The 20,999-nt window shown below is 40.0% G+C and overlaps 1 protein-coding gene and 1 long non-coding RNA gene across 3 annotated transcripts in view; one reads left to right on the top strand and one right to left on the bottom strand.

Moving 5' to 3' along the window:
- The window catches only part of SLC11A1 (solute carrier family 11 member 1), a 53,755-nt gene that overhangs the window by 30,120 nt on the left and 2,636 nt on the right, over positions 1-20,999 (bottom strand). Inside the window, exons 1-8 of one of the 2 annotated variants that reach the window (XM_032217247.1) lie at positions 14,915-15,050; positions 14,100-14,221; positions 12,569-12,691; positions 11,885-12,004; positions 8,840-8,946; positions 7,281-7,351; positions 5,953-6,020; positions 4,184-4,339 (exon numbers count right to left, since the gene is read on the bottom strand). In XM_032217247.1, coding sequence (XP_032073138.1) covers positions 4,184-4,339; positions 5,953-6,020; positions 7,281-7,351; positions 8,840-8,946; positions 11,885-12,004; positions 12,569-12,691; positions 14,100-14,221; positions 14,915-14,927 — 780 coding nt within the window. In that variant the 5' untranslated portion in view covers positions 14,928-15,050. Of the gene's footprint in view, positions 1-4,183; positions 4,340-5,952; positions 6,021-7,280; positions 7,352-8,839; positions 8,947-11,884; positions 12,005-12,568; positions 12,692-14,099; positions 14,222-14,914; positions 15,051-20,999 lie in introns of those variants that run through there. The other variant, XM_032217239.1, reaches the window with a different exon arrangement.
- The window catches only part of LOC116508646, a 37,478-nt gene continuing 37,195 nt past the window's right edge, over positions 20,717-20,999 (top strand). The window contains exon 1 of the long non-coding RNA XR_004255391.1: positions 20,717-20,938. This is a non-coding gene — a long non-coding RNA (uncharacterized LOC116508646). The remainder of the gene's footprint in view (positions 20,939-20,999) is intronic.

Raw genomic sequence — 20,999 nt, 5'->3', positions numbered from 1 at the left:
GACTCATTTAACCAATGATAGAATATTGAATATTGAGGGACATGATCTGGTATTTGGTTGGCATGCTTACCTGTTATTCAACAAAAAATTGGATAAGAATTTTAAAAGTCATATTTTAAGAAATGCTTTACTGCAGGTTTGGAAAAAATACCAATATAAATTAAATGACAAGATACCCATGTGGGCAATTCCTAGACACGCAATTGAAAATATGAATATAGCACAAAAACAGGACAGAATTACTTACAGACAGCTTCTTACCTCGGAAAGGGGGGTATTACAATTAAAATCTTTAGAGGTATTAAAAGAGGAGAAGGTAGTTCAAACATGGTTCCAGTATGGGCAATTACAGGCGAGGTGGAAAATAGATCAAAAAATTGGTTTTATCCAAGTTGAGGATAACTTGTTTAAACAAATAAGAGATCAAAGCTTAATGCATATAAAGAGGATATATAATGTATTAATACAGATGGATTCGGAAACAGAATTAGTTAAAGATTGTATGATAAAATGGGCTCAAAATATTGAAGAACCAATAATGTTGGATACATGGGAAAGAATCTGGGTAAGAAATGTGAAATTTACACAAGCTCAAAATCTGAGAGAAATTTTTTACAAGATGTTCTATAGATGGCATTTAGATCCTAAAAAGTTGGCTTCTATGTATCCAAATGTACAGCCTAAATGTTGGAGGTGTGGTTCTCTTGATGCTACATATTATCATATATGGTGGACCTGCCAAAAGGTTAAGGCATTCTGGATAAAAATATGGTGGGTTATGCAAAATATTTTTAAAAGAAGGATAAAGTTTACTCCTCAGTTATTTTTATTAGGTATATGTACTGACTTTACAGTGGTAGAGACTAACTTGATTCTGCACCTAATAACTGCAGCAAGACTGTTGGTGACGCAATACTGGAAGAAGGAAGACTTGCCTACAATCCAAGAATGGACATTGAAAGTCACAAACTTAGCCGAGATGGCTAAAATATCGGCATATCTTAAAGATCACTCAAATGAGAGATATAAACGAGACTGGAAAAAATGGATTGACTATATACAAAATAAATATGGGACCAAGAAATTCCAGTTAGCCTATGCTTAAGATCAGAAATGATTTAAACTGTTTAAAGTTAGTTCAGTAAGAAGAAGCTAAGGTCAATGTAGAATGTCATTAATTTCTTTATTTCTTTTTTCTCAATAGATTTTAGACTGTGTTAGTTAAAAATCCATACTGTGTACGGGTTCTGGGAAGTCGGGGGGGGGGGGAAGGAGGAGGGGGGCTGGGGGGGTGGAGGGGTGGAGGGGCATACACCAAAAAATTGTACTTCAATGTTTTAATGATTTACGAATGATGAAATATTTGTGTTTTTTAAAAGAAATAAAACCTTTTTATTTGTAAAATAAAATAAAATAAAATAAAAAACTACAAATGTACGCTTACTAATCAAATCAAATTAAAGTGCTAGCTAATCATAATTAAGTTTCATAGTTTAGTGCTGTATTATGTATAATATTTAACTGCTGAATTACTCCTCCTCCAGACATTAGCCCTGATAAACTTTGAGCAACTCTGTTCATTTCCATAGATAAAACATGCAACTGAATGCTTTATCTACCTGTTAAGAATTCCCTGCTAATACAAATTTCAACTTTTATTTATTTATTTAAAATAAATAAAACCAATTCAATCAAAGTCACTCTTCATGACTTAACAGAAAAAATCAACAGAACCTAACAGAATTCAGAACCACAATACATAAACCAGACATCCATAATGAAATCCCAAAATGGTAGTCCAAATACACCATCATCCGAGCAGGGCCCTAGCTCAGCACAACTGCAAAGACGAAGGAAAGAACTAGGTTTTGTAGTTTTAACACATTGTACTTTTAAACCAGTTGTGCTTTAGAAGTACAGGTAGTCCTTGACTTACAACCACAATTGAGCCCCAAATTTCTGTTGCTAAGTGAGGCATTTGTGAAGTGAGTTTTGCCCTGTTTTCTTGCCACCGTTGTTTTGTAAATCACTGCAGTTGTTAAGTTAGTAACATGGTTGTTAAGTGAATCTGGATTCCCAATTGACTTTGTTAGTCAGAAGGTCGCATGACCCCGGGACACTGCAACCGTCATAAATATGAGTCAGTTGCCAAGCATCTGAATTTTGATCACATGACCATGGGGAAGCTGCAACGATCATAAGTATGAAAAATGGTCATAAGTCTTGATTTTCAGTGCTGTTGTAACTTCAAACAGTCACACAATGAATTGTTGTAAGTCAAGGACTGTCTGTAGTACTTTAAAGATGTTTAGACAACAACAAAACACAAAACAAAACTCAAGAGAAGAAGACTGAAAGATCTTGAATGGCACATCACCTCTAGCCTATGTAAAGTGAGAGGGTTGGCTAACTGAAATTACAGGCAGTCCTCGATTTACAACAGTTCACTTAGCAACTGTTCAAAGCAGTGGTGGATTGCAGATGGTACGCCCCAATACAGGCGTACCGGAGCCTGCCCGGAGCACCAGATACCGTTCCAGTATGGTGCTCCAGAGGGCCCACCTGCCCGCCCGAGCTTCCTTTAAGTTTTCGGTACTTTTGTGCACAGCGCGTACAGCGCCTGCACTCCGCTCTGCTGAGCAGCTGGAACGCTGAGGAGGCTTGCGGAGGCACTAAGAGGCATGCGTGCACTGCGTGTGTGTGCATGCATGCTGCGCACGTACATGGGGACGCCGCTGGGCCCATTCCACCCATACCGGTTGGAACAGGATCCGGAAATCACCACTGGTTCAAAGTTACAATGTCACTGAAAAAAGTGACAGGACCATTTTTCGCACTTATAACCATTACATCATGCCCATAGTCAGGTGATCGAAAATGAGACACTTGGCAACTAGTTCATATTTATGACGGTTGCAGTGTCCCCAGATCATGTGATCACCTTTTGTGATCTTTTAACAAACAAATTCAATGGGAAAGCCAGATTCACTTAACAACCACATTGCTAATTTAACAACTGCAGTGATTCACTTAACAAATCTGGCAAGGAAAGTTGTAAAAATGAGGCAAAATTCACTTAACAACTATCTCAGGAACAGAAATTTTGGGCTCAGTTGTGGTTGTAGGTTGAGGACTACCTGCATGGAGCAGCAGTATTTTATGTTCATTTTTACAACGACTATAGTTAGGCATTTTACAATAAATATCAAATTCTTCCGTCAGCAAATTATTTAGCTGGATCTGTACAACACATAGTTTATAAACAATAGTGGGTTAGGGTTAGGATTACTTTGCAAATCCCAAAACAAGTCATGTGATTTAGCCCAATGTTTGAACCAAGCTTTATCAGCCTAAAATCTATCCTCAACCAAGTTGTTTCCCTACCTACAGAAAGAAGTAAAAAAAACCTATCCTTTTCTCTGCAGCCTAAAGAAAAAATCAAGTATATATTTGGTTCTCTGTTAATTCATAACCTTTACGAGTAGTCCTCATTTAGCAATCATAATTGTAAATGTCAACTTGGTCATTAAGTGAGGCAGTTGCTAAGTGAAACCACAAATGTGCTTTCGACCTTACTTCAGCTTTCCTTTGCTTTACAGGTCTGTGAAGACTATCAATACAAGGACTGGTTGCAAAGTTACATTTTCATGATTGTCATAACTATGAACTATGTCGCTAAACAAGGCAGTTCCTAAACCAGGACTAGTTGTATTATCTTAAATCTTGAAACATTGCAAAATCTGCATATCCCATCTCACACTGATTAGGTAGGAGGTGCTAAAAACAAGGAATTTGACTTACAGAGAAGGTACAGGGTCTATGCAAGACACATGGCCTAAATCTGGCCAGCAGGTGGCTAGCCTGGTTAGCTTTGCTGGTGTTGCAAAATGCAGCCCCCTCCCCCCCAACAAATATAACATAAATTGAAATAATGCTTTAGATTAGTTACAAGATAGTACAAGATAATCTTGTACATAATCTTGTACAAGATTATATACAACATAGTATATATTGATAATGTTTTTTTTCTCTTTGCCTTCGCCCCCTTTACAAGTGCATCACACTGTCATAAACCATCAGATACAGATATGAGTATCTTTGAAGATATAGATAACATCTTCTTATCCAATACACAAGGAACTGTTGATCTATGCCTCAAAGTATCTACGTGTTAGACACTGACCTTGACGAGGGAAGAATGTAAATAGATGTTATGGGGCATAATGATGGCTCCAACCAACCCCACAGCCTGCAGAAGCTGCTCGTGTCCACAGTTCTTGCAGTAAGGAATAAATATCCCTTTCAGCACCTCTTTTTGGTCAGGTTTTACAACCACATACTGCAGAAAGAAGAAAGGAAAATTAGGTATTACACAGAAAGGCAAGGCACCTATTGCTTTCTTTTGGAATGGGATCATACCGCACCCCACATTTCCTCTACCTTGTATGCATCTTCTGAATGCCAGACACTATAAAAAGGAAGATGGACTTACAAAGAACCTTGGAAGAAAGGTTAAGAGGGATTAAAATAAACAGTTGTTTACTAGAGGTTGGGGAAGGTGTGTGCAACTAAGAAGAGATGAGACACCCCCAACCAATGCGGCTGTATTATGAAGCGAATTAAAATGTCAGTATAGTTGCTTATCTTGATTTGTCTGAAAGATGCAGAAATGTGCTGCAGCCTAATTCATTTGTGAGTCCTGGTGGCAAAACTGTATTTAAAGTAAGAAATTCTTAATACACGGAACAAACCACAAGCAATTATGTTGGCCAAAATTAGCTCCCATGATTAACTATTGCTTTGATGACAGAATACACAGAAATCTTTTCTCCCAATTCAATTTCCTTCTGGCATTCATTGTCACCAGATGTGATCAGGGGCATCTCCCTGGATGTTTTTAAGTAATAGACAAATTCATAAAGCACTGGTTATTGCAGGCTACTTGAAACTTCATCCTCCAAATAAAGTGGACCAAAATATCTTTTAAAAATCAGGTAGCTGGGTACAAATAAGAAGGAAGAAACAGCACACACATTTTTGTTATGAGTTTTCCTGACAGCATTGCCACGGTTATCCACTGAATATTGACCTAAAATAGTTTGATCAGATATTCCCACCCAATATTTCTCAGTCATAGGTCCCTTCCCCAGATTACATTACTGGGGATTATTTTACAATAATACATGTCGGGTATCAGGTTGGAGAAGACCACTCTGCTGGATGCTTGAGACTGTGTGGAGTTTAGGTTCTAATCTAGGGGACTGGAGGCTAAAACATATGAAGAACGGCTGCAGGAACTGGGTATGTCTAGTCTTATGAAAAGAAGGGCTAGGGGAGACATGATAGCAATGTTCCAATATCTCAGGGGTTGCCACAAAGAAGAGGGAGTCAAGCTATTCTCCAAAGCACCTGAGAGTAGAACAAGAAGCAATGGGTGGAAACTAATCAAGGAGAGAAGCAACTTAGAAGTGAGGAGAAATTTCCTGACAGTTAGAACAATTAATCAGTGGAACAATTTGCCTCCAGAAGTTGTGAATGCCCCAACACTGGAAGTCTTTAAGAAGATGTTGGATAGCCATGTGTCTGAAATGGTATAGGGTTTCCTGCCTAGGCAGGGGATTGTGTGATGATTTAATACAAATAAGACAGACAGCAAGGAGCTGGAACCAGAGGCTTGTCTTTACTCAGCAGCAGCCATCTTACAACAACTTACTGCCCCCCAGATCACATGACTAGAAATGTTAACTGTTTCCTACCATGCATAAAGAACTGGGTGTAACAATTGAGATATAACATAAAACATACACATCATTACAGATTGGACTAGAAGACCTCCAAGGTCCTTTCCAACTCTGCTATTTCATTATTGTATTGTATAAGCCTCAGACTTCTAGCCTGTCTAGGGAAGCATGGTTGAGGTTCTTACATGTGGGAGGAGAGAACATGTTTTACCTCATAGCCAAACGTTACTGCCATGATAGTAATGAGGAGGGCGAAAAAGGCTTCTAACTTCCTGAGACCTGCCAGGGAAGACAAAAGAGAAAGAGGTTTATTGTCCATAGGAGGCCTTGGGATTCTCAATTAGATTATTTTCAATCCGGTGCTCTCCTGAAATATTTTTGAGCAAAATTCTGAGAGCTTCCAGCAGGAAAGACTGCATTAATGGCTATTTCAAACAGTAGTTAACATTTTGCTTGGTGCTCCTTATTGTGGCAAGTAAATACCATGTTTCCCCAATAATAAGACAGGGTCTTATTTTCTTTTGACTCCCAAAATAAGCATTTGGTCTTATTTTTGGGAAGGTCTTATTTTTGAGGTGCATGAGGTGGCGAGCATGGTCAACTCATGGCTGCTGCTGTGTTGCAATATCTTCAGGGAGGGCTTATTTTCAAGGGAGGGCTTATTTTAGTGCATGCGCTCAAAAGCCCAACTGGACTTATTATCCGGGGAGGTCTTATTTTCAGGGAAACAGGGTATATTAGGTGTTATTTTCATGAAATCACTCTGAATATTTATATGTTTATAATACTTTGAGTGTTCCTTACCGTTCTGGTATAGCCAAAGATTCTGGGCTCACAGAAACAAATGCAGATTTACCATACAGACTTACTTTCTGAAATAAAAAACTTTATTTGCTTACATCTATACCCACTGATGTCTACCTACCAACTCAAAGTTGGCTAGTCAGGTAAAGCTCGAGTTCCAGAAGAATCAAAGTGGAATGCCCACCATCAGAATGCCTTGTTTTGTGACGCAAAACACAACTAATACAATTTTCTATCAAAGATTGGCCAGTCTTGGTTTGGCCAATGCTGGTTTGGCCTTCTTTTCATGTTTTTTGTTTAGTTTTTTTCATTCGGAGCCACTGCCTCATCTGGGTCACATTTGCACCATCTATTTTGGAGGTAGGGGACTATATTATATTTTGAGAAGAGTCTCTTGTGCCTTCAGAGAAAATTTCATTCTGGTACTGTACTGTAGGGTTAGAAGCATAAATGTACCTTGATAACCTTATACCTTATATGGGTGACATGTACTCTGACTTACATACAGGTCCATTATACTTGCTGACAAGTACATAGCAAAAAATTCCATAGCATTCATAACTACACAGCTCAAATCCTCTAATATACAGGCAATACACGATAGTGATATTAGTTTTGGCATGACAACATATGAGTATATCATTAGTAACACAGTAACCAAACTCTCATAAACTTGAACATCTCACTAGATGACTCAACCATGTATACCTCCCTTCTCTCTGGCCTAGTATTTACCATATTTATCTAAGAAGAGGAAGAAGAAGGTGTCCACAATTGTGATCAAGACTCCAGCCCACAAAGGGATACTGCAAAAAGAAAAGTAAAATTTTATCATTCAAATAGAATTGCACACATCTGACTGTTTCTCAGAGTACTATGAAGACTCAGTGTCCTGCTATCATAAGCCCATGTCTGATTAAAATGGAAGCACCCATAAATACAGGAGGGTTGGTGCTTTCTATGCCAAGTTGAATTGCAAAACTTTAGTCTTGTAGGATTTTTCTAATGATATAGATGGGTAGCTAAGGGATAGACTAGGTACATGAACCATGGTGGTGCAATGGTTAGAGTGCAGTATTGTACTCTACTTCTGCTGACTGTCGGCTGACTGCAATTGGGCAGTTCAAATCTCACCAGGTTCAAGCTTGACTCATCCTTCTGAAGTGAGTAAAATGAGGACCCAGGTTGTTGGGGGCAATATGCTGATTCCATAAACCTCATAGAGAGGGCTGTAAAGCACTGTAAATCAGTATGTAAGTCTAAGTGCTATCGCTGCTATTGTTGCTATTGCTATATAGTTGTGAAAACAAAATATTTCTTGAAGGGCTTTAAGTTTGCTAAAGCTCTATCTGTAGTGTCTTTAATTCAAAGAATTATAGAAAACAGCTTTCTGCTAGGCATAGTCAGACTTTTGGCATTGTCTTTTACTGGTTTATAATCAGCACTGGATCTGTACTATGTCATGCCATCAGACCTTTTCTAAGAGTGGTGTCAATGCACTGCTGGCTCAGTTACACTTATCTGCTTTTGGAACAAAGCTGGGTTGTTGTTTTCTACTTGAAAATGGTGCAGTTCTGCAGAGTTTATTGACTGTCCATTTTCCCATAGGTGCTTCCCATTTTCCTCTTGGCACTCACCACCAATGTCTTTTTCTGCCAATCCTTGCTTTAGAGACTAAAAGGCCATAACATCTCAAGAAGGGTGAAAGTGAAGTGCACTAGCTTTTGAGAAATTGGGAGTGCAATCAGTGATTGTCAGAATCTCTTCAAGTTTTAGATCGGAAACTTTCCCAGTACTATCTAGAGAGGTTAGGACCTGGGACTGTGCTGTGCCACTGGATTATAGCTCTTCCCCAACCCTCACCCTCCAATGATCCTTTACAGTACTTTGGCTTAACCTCTGATAGCCATCAAATTGGAGAAGGCTGTTCTATATCCTGCAACTTTGAAGTGCAACATTCTTTGCTTCCATAATTGCATGTCTTGGCCAATCTGAAATATATCATTAGGCAATATATGACAAAGGTTTCAGTGCCATGCACTGGCAATTCCTCACCCCAATCATTCTGCAGGAGGATATTTAAAATGGGAAGGAATTATGCCTGATGTGCAAAGAGCAGAGAAATGATAGCATTGGTTTCACCTTATATTTAGTCCAATCTTTCCTGATTCTAGGAATCTGTAGAGACCCAATGGTAGAGTCTAGTGTTTGGTAGTCCCATAGCACTCAGAGCACTTGTCTCTGAAACCTGTCCATTGCTTTGTCTTCTGCCTATAGAAAATCAGGGATCTTACCGTCCAGCTGAAAGGAGGTTGAAAGCAATTGCTGTTCCAATAACTTCCTGCATATCAGAGCCAATTATAGCAATTTCGATCATAATCCAGAGCAGCACCCGTGGGACCTATAGTGGAAAAGACAACAGTTGGACTGTTAGAAGGTACAGAGGAAAAGTTGATAATCTAAGATCTCTCAACGCCTCTTTCTAATTTTGGCTATAACATATTAGGAACTCAGTGATCATCATTCACACACGACACTAATCTAAGGATGGGATATAACTGCAGCAACCATATGTATTATAAAGGACAGCCCTTTATTTCAGAGAGCAGTCCTTTTGATTTAATCTTCAAAAACTCACTTCTCTCCTTCATTTTGGTCATATAACCTTTACTATACAATCAGTAGCAGCTAACACAAAAGTATTTCATATTCATGTGGAAAATGTGGAAAAGTGAATTGCTCTTTAAAAAACAATTTATATGTACTGTTTGATGTTATAGATTTTTATTATTGTTTTTGTAAGGTTTTAGTTTTGTTGTTGAATTTTCCTTTGTAAACAAACCAATGTTTTTATCCTTATGAACCCCTTTCATATTTGCCTCCTTTTCAGGTTTGTCCTTTATCCTCCCACCCACCCCAAATAATGAGGCATTACTTGAAAGTCTGTGACCAAGCATTTTTGGCTCATTTTTAACTTTGCTTGTGTATGTTGCGTGTTAAGAGTAGGCATGTGAGTGGGAAGCCTTTCAAGGGTTGGAAAACTCCCATCCTACCCTAAAATAAGAGAAAATGCCATACTATTCTTAGACACATGTTTAATATACAGAAGATCACTAGATACATGCTCAGAAATAGCCTGAGAGGGGTTGGACTAGAAGACCTCCCAGGCTGGACTAGAAGACCTCCAAGGTCCCTTCCAACTCTGTTATTCTCTTCTCTTCTGTTCCATTCCGTTCCATTCCATTCTAATTCTGAGCCGCGGTGGTGCAGTGGTTAGAATGAAGTACTGCAGGCTACTTCTGCTGACTGCTGGCTGCCTGCAATTTGGCAGATCGAATCTCACCAGGCTCAAGGTTGACTCAGCCTTCTAACTTTCTGAGGTGGGTAAAATGAGGACCCAGATTGTTGTGGGCAATATATGCTGACTCTGTAAACCGCTTAGGGAGGACTGTAAAACACTGTGAAGTGGTATATAAGTCTAAGTGCTTTTGCTATTGATATTCTTCTTGGGTGTAAAGCATCTCCATGCAGGTCTATTACTTGGGCCAATTTAAAGGTGTAAAATTATCATGAGGGGTGATCTAAATCTTCTCCAACTGCCCACTGCACATTAAAGAGACTGTGGTTGCTTTTCTTCTAGCTGCTGATACTCCTGGAGGGGAAATGCAGCCAAAGGAATCCACCAATTTCTGCCCTTAAATTGTCCCATGTTAAAGCTGAAAAGAACAGCTCTATTCATTGACCTTCTTAATGAAGCATAAAACAGCTAGGTTGTGGGAGCAGTGCCGATGATGTTGGTGTCCTTCTAGGCCAACTCAAAGCCTGGAGGAATCCACACTATTGCAGCAATAAAGGAAGAGTCATAGGATTAGTTTGTCATCTGTCATCATGCCTCAGCAACTCAGATTTAGCAACAGTTACCCAGAAATTAATCACCTCCCTTCTTAACAATTACAGCATTCTTTGGAAAAAAAGTAAACATTTCTGGAACTGGCAATTAGTGTAAAAAAAAAAGAAAAAGCAGGTAGGTTGATACAAAACACAATACAACAAACACAACAACCACAACCACAACCACAACAACAACAAAAGGGCCCAGGAATCACAAGATACCAATGGACAAACATCTGAGCAATTACCAGTTATTTGCTAAGCACATGGTGTTAATTCCAAAGCCTTAAACCTTTAAGGCCTGATCATCTGAGGGAACAAGAATACTGTACAATCTGTACGACAGATCTTTCTGAAAATGCTCCTGTTCTCAGATTAGAATAGAATAGAATAAGAGAGTTGGAAGGGACCTTGGGGGGTCTTCTAGTCCAACCCCTACTAGACAGGAAACCCTACACTATTTCAGACAAATGATTATCCAACATCTTCTTAAAAACTTCCAGTGTTGGAGCATTTACAACTTCTGGAGGCAAATTGTTCCACTGATTAATTATTCTAACTGTCAGGAAATTTCTCCTCAGTTCGAAGTTGCTTCTCTCCTTGATTAGTTTCCACCCATTGCTTCTTGTCTTGCCTTCAGCTGCTTTGGAGAATAGCTTGACTCCCTCTTCTTTGTGACAGCACCTGAGATATTGGAACACTGCTATCATGTCTCCCCTAGTCCTTCTTTTCATTAAACCAGACATACTCAGTTCCTGCAACCGTCCTTCATATGTTTTAGTCTCCAGTCCCCTAAACATCTTTGTTGCTCTTCTCTACACTTTCTAGAGTCTCCACATCTTTTTTACATCATGGCGACCAAAACTGAATGCAATATTCCAAGTGTAGCCTTATTATGTGGGATAATATTTTTTCCCATCATTCCCAGCTATGACTTGCATTTCCTTGGAAGCTGAATCCCACTTTCTCTGTTTTTAGAAAAGGGACGACATCTTTACAAGATTAACAGTGAATGATTTTGCTATTTTTTAAAAAATGGGAATCTTATTTAGAATATGTATTTACTGAGCATAGTTTCAAACAGAAAGGCAACATATAACTCAAGTAAAATTTTTAAAAATGCTATTGTTTATGACCGATATATTAACATTTTGCATAAAACAAGCAATAAACCATGATCATAAACTACTGTGGCTTAATTTGGCAAACACATGAAATCAAATCATGCTTTGTTTACCCATGGTTTATTGTGTAAACCACAGTTATTTGATTCATAGAACCATCAAACTACATTGTGGCTTAGGGGTCAAGTGCAAAGCCAGAGAAAGAAAGGCAGATGGAGATCAATTTAGTTCCATTTGCAATTATCACTGTGCCACTGCAGTCACCGAATAAACCAGAATTTGGAGCCAATGTTGCCTTATTGACTGCTACACATTCATACTCACCTTGGGATAGTAGTGATAACATATCTCTCCCAAGTCCTTGCCTGTAACTACTCCAAGCCGTATAGCCAACCTTTGGCAGAGTAGACCCAAAATTGTGCTCCAAAGCAGGACCCAGAGCAGCTGTGTAGGGAGCAGAGGCACATGGTCACAGAGCACATAGGAGGTTCTGTATCAATACAACAATAACTAAACAGGACTGAGACCCACGTAGCTTTAGGATATTGGGAGAGAAACTCAGAAACACATGTCTATACTGAGTCCACCCACAGCAACTTTTGATCAGATGAGCAGAAGTACAAATATGATAAACAAATAAATAAATACAGCATGGAGGGTCAGTTACAGAGAGTAGAAGGAATGGGGACAACTTTGTAAAGTCCCTGTGAATCTAGAACAGGAGTGTCAAACTCATGTCATCACGGCAGTGTCATGTGACGTATTGGGACTCCCCCACCCTTTGCTAAACCGGGCAGGAGCATATGTCACATCCAGGCCATGGGCTGTGAGTTTGATAGTCCTGATCTAGAGGCTGAGCAATGAAAACTGGAAGTATGCAGGAATTTTCCTGTTTCCAGCCTTGAGATGGGCTTCAATAATTGGGAAAGATGAATAAGAATTAATTTCAAAGTAAGTCACTGCAGGCTGTTTGTTTGGTTGGCCTTCTCCATTTCCTCACATACTCACTTGGAAGCCAGCAACAGCGCCACATTGTAAGTCTGACTCAATATTTCCTGGATCTAGGTAGGCAATACTCATGAGGAATCCTGGCCCGGTGAAAGCCCAAAGCTTTCTGAAACTGAAACCGTACTGGAGAACAAAGATATGGAAAATTTAACTAGCGCTAGAGAAGAAAAGTCACAGTAATGTTATTATACTTGAATAGCTTATTCTACTGAATCAGACCTACAAGGCCACTTTTCTTGTCAACCAACAAAAGTATCACTTAGAAAAACCTGACATAAGACGTACCACTTTGATCCCAATTAAAGAATTTGCTCCTCTCTCTCATGCAGATCAATGCTCTTATGTGTGTGTGTGTGTGTGTGTGTGTCCGTCCGTCCGTCTGTCCGTCTGTCCTTATATATCCATCTGTCTTATCTGTATGCATGTATCCTGCTTCTAAATTGCTCCTAGCTTTTTGGGGGGCCAAGGGTGGGCAGCTGTGGTTTAGAAGCTGTACATGGTCTGGGCCACAACAGCATGGCCCATGAAGAGTCAACATCTCATATTGGCCAGCCTTTGGCGGGAAAGGAAATTGCATGGCTCCTGCCAACCAGATGCTTCCATAGTGACAGCAGAAGCAAAGGAGGGGAGGACAGGACTCAGAAATTGGCAGAAGAGGTGAGGCAGGGATCCATTCCTTCCAGAGAGCAGCTGCCTGCCCTGCAAAACTATCCTTGTGGCATTATTTTTTCTGAAGCAGCATGCAAGCCAAAAATTGATTAGCCCCACCTGCAAAGATCAATAGCTCAGGGACACAGCCTTGATCTTGGATTGGTTCACTCCTTGCAAATGAAAATCACCTTGGCCTGCTATGCCATGATCTGTTTACATCTCCCATACTTTCCAATAAGCTTTTTATTTCCCTGTGTTTCAAACAAAGCCTACCTTTTCCTGGTTCCTCACAAGCCAGGTACTGTGTTAATTCTATGCAAACAATTTCAGTTTCAGTTAAGCTCCATTCCTGGGGACTGTGCATATATCTGTGGGATTTTCTTAACAATAGTATGAAAGGAATTTGCCATGGCACTTATAACTGTTGAAGCATCCCCACAGTCATGTAGTTAATAGAATAGAATAGAATAGAATAGAATTCTTTATTGGTCAAGTGTGACTGGACACACAAAAAATTTGTCTTTGGTGCATATTCTCTTAGTGTACATAAAGAAAAATAAAATAGAATATATTCATTAAGAATCATAAGATACAACACTTAGAGATAGTCATAGGATACTAATAAGCAATCAAATCATACTAGGAAACAAATAAAACAATATAAATTGAAAGATACAAGCAATATTTTTATAGTCATAAGTGGGAAGAGATAGGTACTAGGAAGAAGGAGAAAAATAATAGTAATACAGCCTTAGTAAATTCATTAACATGCTGTGTGAGCCCAATTATGCTGTGGAGCTGATAGTTCCAAAAGGACTTTTCAGTCAAGAGAAAAATCCCAGGAAAACAATCCATGTGCAAACTCGTAACCAAGGCTTACCCCACCAACATCTGGAATAGCGATCCTTTCATCCAAGTAGGTTTGATCCTGGTCCTCCTGGTGATCATGTAGGTTTGGTGACTCGGTAGCACCATACTGACTTTTCCTTCTAATTTTGTTCCCTAGGAAAGTTCAAAAGTAAGGAGGGATCAATATAAAGAAGCACAAATGAATGGAACCTTAAAAAATATTCTGTACTGTAACGACTGAAGCCTATGGAGATTCTCAGACATCTAGGTCATGGTTGTCCCAAAGTTGTTGTTTTTTCAAAAAGCAACTGGGCTTTGTTTTTCCTTGAAGATGTTTCACTTCTCATCCAAGACGCTTCTTCAGTTCTGATTGTAGTTTGGAATAATGACTGAAGCAATATCATTATATTTCTGCTACAATCACAGCACCTAACATTTTCTTGTAGTACAAACATTCCTTCCGTCCCCAGTTTCGAGCTCTTCAGTTGGAACACTTTTGATACAAGATGAAATATCAATACCTTGCAACTATTTAAAATCTCAACAGCAGCAGCCAGTAATGGAAGGAATGGGGAAGTTCATGTGTTATTAAACAAACACCCCCTGGATCAAAAACAAAAGTACACCAACATCTTTTCCTAGACTTAGTAGAACTTGAAAAAATAAAACTAACTGCATAGTAAAAGATATGTCTCTAGGCAGCTATAGAATGACTTCCAAGAAAATGAGAAGTATTTTGCCAACTCATACTTCATCTTGCGAAAAAAGATGAAATATGTTCAACAAATGTAAATGCATCTTTACATCAGTTCTGAGCCTATTAAAGAAAGATTAACTTTACCTTACCCTGTTCCTGCATATCTCTTCGCACTTAGTTCCTGCACAGTCCAAGTAACTTTAACAACCATCTGTTTTACAAGCAAAATTTATTTTTGATGAGTCTCAAAGTCTGGAAAAACCTGTTTGGTAAGTCCATGATGATACCTCCTAGCCAGTGAAATCTTGTTTGCATATTCAGCTGGGGATCAGCAGTTCATTTCAAGATCTGAAAATATTCTGACCACGAAGGGGTTTACGTAAAACTCATATGCTGGATATCTGCATAAAGTGTGTTCTGTTGCTTACAGATGTTCTGAGCCAGCCATCAAGGGATATATTTAAAATAACTATGTGCGATCTTCTGCATTTCAAAAGATGTAATAATGTATTGGCAAACAAGTTAGATAAAGAAAAGTTATTTATTTATTTTCAGGTACAAGCAAATTATTCTTAAGAAAACTTGGGCAACTAATTTTTTCTAGTTCCAAAAATTACAAAATCTATTTTCCAGCATCCTATCTGTTCGTTCTACTTTTCCTCATATTTAAAGATATTTCTTTTGTTACCTAACTTTTGGAGATTAAAAACACTTCGGTATATTTTTATTTACCTAAAGAAAACCATCTGATGCAGAGGTGGGTTGCTACCAGTTTGCACTGGTTCAGGCGAACTAGTAGTGGAAATTGGGACTGGGTCGCTGAACCAGAAGGAATGACAGGCTGGCCATGCCCCCAAACCAGTTCCCTGATCACCTCTGCCATTGCTGGCTTGTTTTTTAGTCATTTTTTCATGTTCTGTGCATGCACAGAATAATTTACAGGCAACTGCGCATGGGCGCAAAGCACACACAAAGCGAAGCAGCAGTAACCCACTCTTGATCTGATGCCAAAAATAAATAACAATGGATTCTTATATACTCAACTTATGAAGCACAAGGTGTGAATTCTTAGTTTAGTATAGCTCTGTGTTAGCACAGTCTACCAAATACAAATAATGCTAGGAAGTATGACCAAGGCATACATGCATGCATATCCTTTATGACTTCCCTTAATGGAACCATTATATTAAACAGGTTTTACAGCACACCTTAGCACAAAGAAAATAAGTTCCCTAGTGGCCATCTTATTTAAAAAAGCCCATCTATTGTGTCCCACATTTGGTGGGGCTTCATTATCTGTAATTGTTGGAAAGTGGTACAGAGGCATTGTGATGTAGTGGTTAAGTTACTGGTCTAAGACTGGGTTCAAGTCCAACTTCAGCTGCAGAAACTCATTAGGGGACCCTGAGTCATTTTGGTGTCTTGGTTCCTAAGACCATCAAAAATATGTGTTTTCCGATGATCATAGGCGACCCAAAGGGGTCCCAACCCACTGGTTTAGAGATTTGTAAGCAGGGTCTTGGAATAGGTCGGACTACCAAGCCAAACTATCCAACCTACTCCAAGACCCCGCTTACAAACCTCTAAACACAGAAGCCACCACCTACCTAGAAAAAACTACCAAATCCAAAATAAAAGCCTCTCCCACCAGTGAAGAGATCCAGCAAAGAATCATCCCCAGAGAGAAATCTTCCAGATGCCCCAAACTCTATGGCCTCCCCAAGATACACAAAGAAGGAACACCACTCAGACCCAGTCAGCTCACCTCTACGGAATCTTGCCAAATAACTCCAACCCTATGCAGAATCCATCACCTCACATGTACAAAACTCACTCCACTTCATAGAAACAATAAAGAAACAAAACCTACAACCCAGTGACCTACCCGTGAGCTTCGATGTCATATCCGTCTTCACCCAAGTGCCTATAAAAGAAGCCTTGACAGCTATCCAGAACAAACACAACGCTCCTAAACACATCCTGGGCCTGACCAACCACTGCCTAACCAACACGTACTTAATCCATAATGGACAAAGATACAAACAGATAGAAGGAGCACCCATGGGATCACCCCTCTCACCCGTCATCGCAAACTTATACATGGAACATTTTGAAACTAATGCCTTAGATAAATCTGAACACAAACCCAAACTCTGGCTTAGATATGTTGATGACACTTTCGTGATTTGGCCACATGGGAAAGAAAAACTGGACAACTTCCTCGCACATCTCAACAGCCTACACCTCAAAATACAATTCACTATGGAATTAGAAGCAACCAACTTCCCTTTCTGGACATCCTAATCTACAAAAAACCCAATGGCTCCCTAGGACACAATCTACCACCGGGAAAAAAAAACACACCAACCACTACTTAAACGCAAAATCCCATCACCACCCTGCACAGATCAACTCCGTAGCCAAGACCCTCATCTCCAGAACCAAACGCCTAGCCAACAAAGATCACCTGAAAACTGAATTGCACACTCTCACAAACGTATTAATCTCCAACGGATTCCAAAGAAAAACAATTCCAACCTAATCCAAAGGGAGACTCCCCCCAAGAACTGAGACACAGAACAGGACAATGGCATCGCCCTCCTCCCTTACATCAAAGGCACCACAGATAAAATCAGCAAAATTCTCCACAAAAATAATATCAAGACAGCCTTTGGGACTGACCAAAAAATAGCCAACATCTTAAAAAAAACCAAAGACAAAATCCAGCTAGAAAACCAAGAAGTCTATGAAAAACCATACAAAATCTGCCCTGCAACATACATAGGACAAACGAACAGGAGAATAAATGCACGCATTGCAGAACACAAGAACACAGTAAGAAAAAAAGACGGCAGTTCCGACCACGCTTTAAGCTGAAAACACCAGCCTGAAGATGGCGAGTGAGAACTCGCCGAAATGTTGCCAAGACAATCTCATCTCAATCTTACACTGGAAAAGTCCCGAATATAACAATACCAGCATACCTACACCTGTGAAAATCTACATGTATGTATGTATGTATATGTACATATGTCTTTCCTTGGGGTCTTGAGGATATATATATATATACATACATACATACATACATACATACATACATATACACACACACACACACACACACACATACACACACATATATACATATACATATACATATACATATACATATACATATACATATACATATACATATACATATACATATACATATACATATACATATACATATACATATACATATACATATACATATACATATACATATACATATAATATACATATACATATACATATACATATACATATACATATACATATACATATACATATACATATACATATACATATACATATACATATACATACATCCTAAGCAGGCTTGGCTCTGGGAGAAGGAAGGCAGATTTGCTTGATGGGAAATAAAAATCAAGTTACATTCAGGTTGCTCTAGAGCAGGCATATCCAACCCATCACCAATGAGCCACATGAGGTCCTGGACAACTAGTAAAGTGCCTTACAAGATCATAAACTTTTAAATATTGATTTTATATTCATTAACTATACTATATAGTTTGTATGTGGTCCAAGACAATTCCTCTTTACTCCATGTGGCCCAGGTTGGACATGTTGTTGTGGCCTGCCAGCAGATTTGGACAGTGAGGAGGTTGGGGAGGAGCATGGGCCAGTCCTTGTGTCTGGGGAAGGCTCTGATGAGGGCTCTGCGTCAGAGGCAGAAAGGGGGCGAGGGCTGTCTGACAGTTAGCGGCTGCCTTAGGAGTCAGACATTGGTGAGACAGATAAACAGCTGGAGCCTGTTCCCAGTGTGTGCGCTTGTGCAGAGTTGCCAGATGAACGAAACAGCTAAGGAATAAAGGTCGACTTGGAAGTAAAGCCACAGGTGGATGGTGAATGGCCCCTCCCATAGGGAATAAAAGAGGAGCGAAAGGGGAAGGGAGGGGAGTTTGCAGGAGACAATTAAGTTGCTTAATTGGTTTGTGAGTCTCTGAGATGTCTTGCCAAGTGCTGAAGACATTGGCCTGGCAGCTCTCCAAGCCAGATAAGGTCTGTGACTGTAAATTCACCCCTGAAAGACTTGGATGTGAGTGAGAGGAATTCACAGTAACTTAATAAAAAGGGGTTTTTGTCAGGATAAGGAGTCTACTTCGTGGTTTGGGGAAACCTAGGTCAGAACACAACCATACTCTAGAGCAGGGGTGTCAAACTCAAGGCCCGGGGGTCGGATCTGGCCTACTTAGATCTGGCCTGTGGACCCGCCCTAGAAACAGCAAAGGACCGGCCCATGGTGCCTCTGCCAGTGAAAATGGAGCTCTGGAGGGCCTCATGCAGCCCACCCAGGCTCCGTTTTTGGCTATGACGGCCTCCTGCAGCCCTCTGCCAGTGAAAACAGAGCCAGGGCAGGCCTACATGCGGCCTCCCCGAGCTCCGTTTTGGCTGACAGAGGGCTGCAGGAGGCCGTCGAGGCCAAAAATGGAGCCTTGAGGAGTGACGTCAAGCTGGCCATGCCCCCATGCCCTCCCACAAGGTCAAACACAACCCTGATGCAGTCCTCAGTGAAATCAAGTGTGATACCCCTGCTCTAGAGAGTTGTATATCTATGCTTGCTTTCTCGGCATAATATACAAGAATGCTAATCAGTGACATAGTCATGTTGCAATCTTGATAGCCTCGTCTACAGCATACTGTAGGAAGTTATCACCCAGCCCTCTCCCAGAAAAATGAAATATCCTAGGAAATATTGAAAAGGCAGAATATTTCTCTGGATGTGAAAAGGGAGAAACATGTTTTAAAGACAGAATAACTCCATGTAGCTTCCTGCCCACCCCACTTTGTCAATGGGCCATTAAGATCCCCAAGCAAGTATCTTTACATAATAAAGAGTTCTCCCCTTCAGCTCCAGAGTGATGTGATTAAGGCATGATTAGCCTTTACCCACTCACCACATGGCATCTGAGAACTCAACCAAACTTGGATTCAAAACACAGCCTAGACAGTTGCCCCTGCATGGCCCCATTGGATTCTGACAACCAATCAGAATACAAGCTCAAGATCAAAGGCCAGAGAGGGCATAAAACCAGGGACTTTCAGCATCTCACTCCTTTCCTTCTCTTCTTCTGCACCCAACATTGAAGCATGTGATCACTTCTTCTGTTCAGGACTCAAGCCATGTGGTCCTGTCCACCATTAAACCATCTTTCCAAGCAGCCCCCATGTCTCCAGTGTCTTTTTCCTGACTTGGAGCCGAACCCAGAAGGACATTTTTTCCAACAATACCAAAAATGGCTTGGTAACACAAATATTATCCTTTAGTCCTTGTCAACGCCTTGATCTTGACTTCAACTACAGTCTACAAAATCACTTCCTTCTGTCCCATAAAACAAACCAGACTGGAGAAAGTTAGAGCAAGACAGTGTTACACCACATAGTCTTAATATTGTTCTAACAAGGCTTGGCTGCTAAGTGAGGAAAGACCATCTCCCTCCCTCCCTTTGATGAATTAGAACCAGAGCCTTTGATCCTCTTTAAGGGAATGATGAGAGCTAGTTGACTGCAGTTCAATGTTGTGGCTGTGAGATCTATGAGCATGGACTTATCTTCATACTTCATACTTATCTGAGCTTACCGCTACGTTTTTCAAGGAAATTGTTGAATATAAGTTTTTGGATTTTGAAATCACTGTTGGGGTGAGAGGTTCTGAGCAACACATAATGGTTTCAATTTGGTTCCTTGGCTTGGAACTTCAGAGATTAAAAAGAGAAGTCCTTCTACTGCCATCTTCTGGTTTGGGCATGAAAACATACATTGCGTTAACCAAGCATGACTTAAGAAGATGGGTAAACTTAGTCACTGAGTCACAAGATTTGGAGATGTTTCCTTGGTTTAACTGAATTGTAATTCTTAAAACAACCATTGAAGTGATGCAACTTCCCATCTCTCTAGGGTGAAGCTTTGGACTTGTATAAAAGGCATGGTGTTTTGACAGAAGGAAAAGGGAAAGTGCATCTCCTCCTGCCTGTAATTTAGCAAAGGAAGTTTTGAGCGTGTGGTCCTCTTTTCTTCTGTTAGGAAACAAAGGAAACGCACTGGAATGGAATCCAAGAAAAGGATGAAAATAATCAGCTTTCCGACATCCTGGTTGCCTCTTCTCTTCTGTAAGTATCATTTAAAAATCAATATAGGTACCAGCAGTTGGTTGCTGCCGGTTTCGCGCAT

The sequence above is a fragment of the Thamnophis elegans genome, chromosome 1 (genome assembly GCF_009769535.1).
Source record: "Thamnophis elegans isolate rThaEle1 chromosome 1, rThaEle1.pri, whole genome shotgun sequence".
Lineage (NCBI taxonomy): Eukaryota > Metazoa > Chordata > Lepidosauria > Squamata > Colubridae > Thamnophis > Thamnophis elegans.
The sequence above is the reverse complement of the archived record's forward strand: the minus strand, read 5'-3'. Positions and strand labels throughout refer to the sequence as shown.